This window comes from Polypterus senegalus, chromosome 5 (genome assembly GCF_016835505.1).
Source record: "Polypterus senegalus isolate Bchr_013 chromosome 5, ASM1683550v1, whole genome shotgun sequence".
NCBI lineage: Eukaryota > Metazoa > Chordata > Cladistia > Polypteriformes > Polypteridae > Polypterus > Polypterus senegalus.
The window spans coordinates 65,884,600-65,892,220 of NC_053158.1; the positions used below are offsets into that span (position 1 = coordinate 65,884,600).

Below are 7,621 nucleotides of genomic sequence, written 5' to 3' on the forward strand. Positions count from 1 at the left end.
ACTTGGGAACACAATAAAAGCTCTTATATAAAACTGTACTACATCAAGCCTTTATTAACCAAAAATATAAGGTATTACATGTAAAGAAGCAATTAATCAAATGGTATTTATTTCAGGAAAGCAAAACCTTTACTATACAAATTAGTGTGATGAACATAATTTTCTAATGTTAAATAACTATGTTAATAAAGTAAGATTGTTAATTTCTATATTTTAGCAGTGTGCATTTATTTTGTTCTTGATCTGTATTAGTGGTAGCTTTGTGCCTTAAAACACTGCCTTTCCTTAACATGTTTAGTTGAGATTTGATTAAAATTATTATTTTTTTTAATTATACATTTTTTAAAAACCGCTTCAAAAATTCAATGCAGTCTCGCTACCTTTATGGTGCTTCTGCCTATTCCACACTGCGTATTATAGTACATGTGCATCTGCTAGTTTGTTGAAATTTTTTTGACCAAGAGTAAATTCTGCCAGAAATTGGAGTCCTGTTGACTTTAATTAAATATATATAATTAGTTATGTTGTTATTTATAATTTAATGTACCTTGAAAATTGTTAAAGTAATACGTGATTTATGTTTGTGTTACGTCTTCTTCATTGATTATTTCTAAAGCGTTCACTTTAGGATGTGCACACACACATGGGTTAATGAAAGTAAAGTAACAGTTCCTGATTAGGAAACATTGTCACTTCCACTGATAAAGTAAGCAAGCAAACTGTTAAAAAAGAAAATATGTCTTGAAAAAAGAAGATTCAGCTAGAAATTAATAGGACTCGTTTAAGTTAAGACCTACACTGTATCTTTGATAAAGTAATAATCTGTTTTATATTATTAGCATATCCTTGGCACTCTACATTTCTTACAAACCCAAATCACACTATATAAAATGAAAACATGGAACCAGATAACTGATTTAAATACAACTGACAGGAATTGAACCACAATAACTTTGATGGAACAAAAAACATTATTATTTTATTTTTGTAACCTGTTTTTCCAGTACATAGTTTCAGGGCCAGGCAGTCTTTGGCATTGAGAGTAGGCAATCCTGAGCAGAGTTCCAGTCTATTGCAGGGCAAACTCATGCAAACATCCATACAAGACCACTTTTTAATCCACACATATGGTTTTTAATGTTTGCATTGCATGATTAATTCTAGGTTGTTCAGGAAATATGCAATATTCTGCAGCCCTCTGAGTATAACAAATATATACATAACTCCTTATTTTGTCATTAGTATTATGCAGATCTTCCAGAAGAGGAAAGGCAGAAAAAGTTGTCTTCTTGTTCAAGGCACAGGTTTCGATACATACCACCTAACACACCTGAAAATTTTTGGGAGGTGGGATTTCCTTCAACACAGACTTGTGTTAACAGAGGTGAGATGAATATAATAACTAATACTCTTGCTCTGGGTTGCTGATTTATAAGCAAGAAACTGGCAATTTTCTGGTAAAGTTTGATATTGTTGAATATTTAAAAATGTATGTAAGAAATATAGCATGTTTCTTCCAAAGAGCAGATTATTTGTTAGAATTTCATTTGCTGAACATGCGTGTTGTGTGGATATACAGTATTTCAAACAACATTCTGATTACTTTTGCAGCAAAAATTTCTTTAAATCATACAATATATATATATATATATATATATATATATATTTTTTTTTTTGCTACTGCAGGTTGATATCTTACAATGAATGATAAAATTACAATATTGAACCTAATTTAATTAATCTTATCTACTGAAAAACCTATAACTGTATCCATGATATATTTATGTCATTTCCAATGCAAGTTATATTTTATTTTAATATTGTGGCCACTAAATGTTAAAACATCAATAATCATAATTTTTTTTCTTTCTTTATGCATAAAGGGTATATTAAAGAGGAAACTGCACCACCTCCACAGAGAAGTAGAAGGCGGCGGCCATATAATGCAATGTTTTCTCCTAAAGGAAAACAGCAGAGAACTTGACAACTGTTATAATTCAGTGATTCAGAATACTCTTAAAGAAACTCTGCTGCAGGCAGTCTCTGTCTTAATTTAAAATACCTACAAAAACAAAAGTAGAGAAATTTTATAATCCTGTTTAAAAAATATAGAATTGGTCAACAGACTGGAATGCTTAAGAAACAGTCTGAATTGAGGAATTAAATTAAGTCTTCTTTTCCACTTCCTCATTCACAATGTTACGTTGTCTTTCCTACACAACAGCTATTAGCTATTGTCTAACAAAGAATGTTGCCTATCTAGCATTTGCTCATTATCCTTCTTAAAGACAAAGAGCAAATATGTTAATTTAGTTTCAAAGGTCTAGGAATTATAAATATTTCTCTCTCTTCCACTATGTTGCTGCACTATTTTAATAGTATATTTGTATATTAAAAGTGCTTCAGCTTAGTATTTTTTATATTTATTATTAATGTACGCACCAAAAAAAACAAGAATTGTAATTGTAATCATGAAGTCTAACTTCAAAGTGTACTTGTTTGTAATTGTGTTCTTTAATTTTCAAATTTGTTTTTCTTATGATCTAGATACTGTTACTGTGTTATGATGTTTGTACTGTGTTTGTAGAATAATTTCTAATATGTAAAGTTTGACATAATATGGTTATATTAATGGAATAAAAAAGTAGCTGTACAGAGAGGATCTTACTGTCATTTTTTTCCTAACCCCTCCTGCATTAAGTATAACCAGTAGTAATGGTGTATTCAGCTCATGAGTTTAGTGAGCACCTTTGCATATCATCAACTAGATACATTAGATGAAATTTGTGTATGAAAAAAGTGTGAACACAATTTAAAAAGCAAATAGTCTTTTTGTATAGATTGATAGTTTTGTCAACAACTTGTTTTAAAGATATACAATCACACATAATGACATTTTTAATTGATTATTTTCTGGATTTTAAGCTTTCATTACTATTGCAAAGTTTTTTTTCAAACACATGAAATAAACAAATTGTGATAAAGATGTTCTGTATTAGAAATTGTATTTGAAATGTTATATAAAGCTGCTTTTTTTGATTGACAGGTCTTCCTTAAAATTATTTTCCATTTATATGGTATATTAAATAACATAAATAACTCTGATTATCTGATGAATTTAGATGAGACCCTGCCTCGTGTAGGTTGTATTTTACGAGAGATTACAGAACTTTTGTGACCCTAAATAAGGATGTAAACATTTGTTTAATTCTGTTAACAATAATATGCTTTTACGTGTCAAAGATTTTTAGATTGTTTCTACCGAACTACACTATGCAATTCACTGTTCAAATATTCAAAATAATTCAGATTATTTTAAGATTAGCAACATCACGTCAGACAACCTGTAATATCAAAGTCTTGTCTCACTTTTAACATTAAAAAGCATAATGATTGTAACTTTGTCAGCACTTGCAGAAACACAGATGAAAACCCATTTTTGTGTATCCTTGTATATTTTTAACTTGCTTATACATCAACTTCACTTCTTAACAGTTGACTGAAGAGGGCAGCATTGCAACATATTTTAATTTCTATTGACATACAAGTATTTCTTTTTTATACACTGTTCTTTTTATAAGTTAATAACACTGAGATGTTAATGAAATATGCAGCAAAATTTTATTTATTTTTTTTATTTTATTTTTTTTGCAGTATCATGAGATAAGAAAATTACATTCTGGAAGTACCAATTAGAGTACAGTATGTTAAAATCCTGGTAGTAAACACATTTCTTCTGCTCTTACAATCTGAATAGCAACCATATCTTGATTTAATTAAAGGTGGTACTGCTTGTAGCTGCGTTTTCCCAAAATTGCCAAAGTTCAGCAGCTTCAACTCAAAAAATGTGATTCAACAAAAGCCTGACGCGCAGAAATGATTCCACAGACAAAATATCTTCGTTTTTAAAAGTTTAGTTAAGTTTTAAAGTAAAACAGTTCACACAAAAAAAGGACAATTAAAATAGCAAAAAAGGAAAAATTAATATTAAGAAAAGTTCAATTCTAATCTTAATCTTATTACATCTCAAATCGTTACTATTTACTTAATATTTCTGAACCATTTCAAAACGGTCAGAAAACTGTATGCTTATCCCATTTCTAACCTGAAATGAGTCTTTTAAGTCCCTATGTACTGACCTGTTATAAACAACAACTGAGCTTATCATCACACTGTTTCTCAGTTACAGTAAGAAGGTTCTATCTCTTGCTAACTTATAGGGGGAAAAGACTATACCATAAGTTATGACTATGAAAGAAATGTATGTTCTATTCAAATTAAGCAAACATTTATATGAGTTTAACTCAAAACTTCAACTTTCTAAGATTGGCTCTTACACTGCTCAAACAGTAGCAGTTTGTAATCAAATAAAACTGCCAGATCAGTTCATAAGATAATTTGCTTTTTAAACCATTCATTTAATATTTCAACAGAGAAAGATGTAAAAGCACTTTCCTTAACAATAATTTAGATCCATTAGCTTTTAGTCTAGAAATATCTTGCTGCATTCTCTTGTACCCTGACCAAAGTGATTAGCCACAGTAATGGTCTGCAAAAATGAATAAACAGCTCTTAAATGCTTCTCCCGGAGTCTAATAACTCACATGTATTCTAAACATGCTAATTCCTGAAAATGTCAGTAAAAATCCATGTAAAACAGAATATATAGGTTATTTTTATAACCAATAGCTAATAATAGCTAATGTGCTTGACTTTAAACCTCAAGGCTGCAAGTCGGCTCCCTTCTTTGACTCACTGAGTGACCTGTCCTTCATATGTGAAATGTATACATTGAAAAATTGTAATGTATGATTTATCTTGTAAAACTCCTTATATAAATTTATTGGCCAAATACACAGCAGCAATGAGAGTAATCATGCACTGGAGACTGTACCCAACCTCTGACAGTAAATCCATAATTCATTTGCTTTTAATGGTGGGTTGGAAAATGGATGGATGGATGGTTCTATGCCACGTGTCAATTTGGGTTGAACCAGTTTTCTCATCATTTTAAACTTACAATGTATGTACTTTGGCCTCACAAAAAACAAAATGACTTACTAGGTATGATTACTTTTGTAGAATATGTTTGCTTAGAATTAAATTTATTCAGCTATTAACAGCATTACCATGTTGATAGTATATGTTTAAAAAAGAAAAAAAAAGTTACTAGTATACAGTTCTCACTATGAAAGATGTGTGTGTGTGTGGAGCAGATGTAGAAGCTTATACAAGTGGGACTTGCACTTTTAAATTTTTTCAGTGCTTCCATGCCCCTCACTTTTCATTCAACCCCAGCAGACAAACTCAGCTTTGTGGTACATGAATGTTATATGTTCACACCAAAAGCTACCATACATTTGCCTGTGACAGGTTCCAGCCTGACCTGCTCAATTTGTGCCACAGCTGCACTCTAATACACATCTTTCTCAGACAAGATGCACCCTGTCCCTGCCCACTTAGCTGATGCATCTACAAGTTCACCATTATGTTAAAACTGCTAGGGAGTCTAGGTTGTTTTCTGTCCCAAAGACCACTTGCAGCTAGTATGTGTATGTATGTCTGTGTATATAAAATATTTCTCTATTACACCAAGCTGCAATAGAAGCAGTGTGATGAAGAAAATATGCAGGGGCTCAATTTCTGTTAACAGTTACATTTTGTGTAACTGACTTGAATATTTATTACTTGATACTTTCAATGCTTGAAAATAATATACTGTAATACCAATTACCCATATTGCTAATATAATGTTCCCATATTCATATTTGATTTGTCCCTCCTTTGTTCAGTAGAGTTATATTTGGCAAATGAGAAATAAGTTGAGCCAACATAATTTATTTGGATACCAGTGTTTAGAAAATTAAATAGTGTTACATAATATGTGAATAACATGCTTCCATGCATTTTTATAAGGCAAGATGAGGAAAAAAAAAATCAGAGTTTGCATTCTTCTCATAAGTAGATTTTGATTATTTCTTTAATTCAATGTAAAACTTCATGCCTGGTCACAAGAACATTTAATGCCCCATGTTAATAGCTTATAAAGTGGGTAAAGCTTTTGGTAATCCTAGCATGCATAGAGAGTGTTAGTTTCCTCATTTACTACTCACTCCACCAAGAGAAACTGATGGACAAATGGGCTTGAGCTCCTCAGCTGTTATGCCCATATGTCTGAAATGCAGATGTTTAAAGACTATTTCTCTTGTCAGATGAATCTCATCTTGCTTTTCTTTTCATCCTCCAGATGATATTGTCATGAGTACAGACTCTTCTTTTTCTGCTGTCATTGAGTTCTACAAAGCTTTTCCTCACTGTAATCACAAAAAGGACCTGCAATAGTTTTATTATAGCAGTTATTCAGCAATATGGTTGAAGAGAAAACGGGTGTCAGCATTCAAAATTATAATATTATTTAAACTCTTAATTTTACAAAATACTTTGAGCTATATTTTTTATTTTAAAATAAGATACTGTAAGTCTCTTAGTTCCTATCATATAATTTTCTCAAGCTAGAAAGAAAAAAACAAAAGCATTAGATTTTCCGAAACAAACGGCACCTTCCAGAATGTACTGCTGACAAAGATGTGGTTGAAAGAATGACATACTTTACTTGAAACCACATGTAATTAATAGTTTCACACATTGCCAGCAGATTTATGTTGGTTTGAACAATTTTCAATTCGGTTATATATAAACTTGGTTATGTAAGATTCAGGATAGTATGGCAGTGTCATTGTCTCAATGATACAGGCTAAGTTCCAGGCCTGGTCACTGTAAAGGATCTCCACATGTCTGTGTGGGCTTTTATATTCTTAATATATAAGTATAAACAGTTTGCTCTCACGTGTATTTCTTGTGTGTTTTGTTGGCCCCATGACCAAATAATAGAAAAGCAGTTTTAAAAAAAAAAACAATAGCATGTTTTGTTTTTGGGTGTTATAAACTGTATTGGAAGCAATATGGTGGCAGAATAATTAGCACTGTTGCCTCCAGGTCCTGTGTTTAAAACCTGTTGCCCACTGTTCTCTGTGTACATTACTGCATTGGCTGTTTCTCCCACATTCAAAACATGTGCATTTTAAGTTAATTTCCAACTTTAGCTGTGTGACTGGATGTGATGGACTTGGTGGCCTATAATCCTGAAGAATGCTTCTGCCTCCAGCGATGCGGAATTGGATTTGGACCTCAGCTTGAGAATGTTAGCTTATAAACTGCATTGCTGTAATCTTTCTAAAGGTGCTTTTTTTCCCCTCCAGCATCTTTAAATTTAGATGATTGCAGGTGTGCAAGTGTGTCAAGAAACGTTGCTAGGGCTCCTTTATACCAACAGCAGTGCGTCTGCATAATGCCTCACTGGGACTGTGACAGCCAAGTCAAAATGTTTTCTTTGTTTTGAATATTCTTGCTTTATAGTCATTCAGGTGAGTGTTCAGTCAATAATGTGTTTGTGTATATATTTATCTATCTATCTATTTATGTAATTATTTATTTAAAGACCTTCTGTAAAAAGCCAAATTAACCCTAGGGACAATTAAAGTTCTATCTAATATTTAAAAATCAGCTAACAGAAAATAATTATGTTGTGTCCATATATTTCCAGTGTACACTGAAATGAAAG

General features: G+C 31.6%; 1 protein-coding gene across 1 annotated transcript in view; it reads left to right on the forward strand.

The window, feature by feature from the left end:
* rbbp8 (retinoblastoma binding protein 8) overlaps positions 1 to 2,657 on the forward strand; it is a 43,139-nt gene extending 40,482 nt beyond the window's left edge. The window contains exons 12-13 of the mRNA XM_039754730.1: positions 1,243 to 1,384; positions 1,884 to 2,657. Coding sequence (XP_039610664.1) covers positions 1,243 to 1,384; positions 1,884 to 1,984 — 243 coding nt within the window. The 3' untranslated portion in view covers positions 1,985 to 2,657. The remainder of the gene's footprint in view (positions 1 to 1,242; positions 1,385 to 1,883) is intronic.
* Positions 2,658 to 7,621: the final 4,964 nt, after the last annotated feature.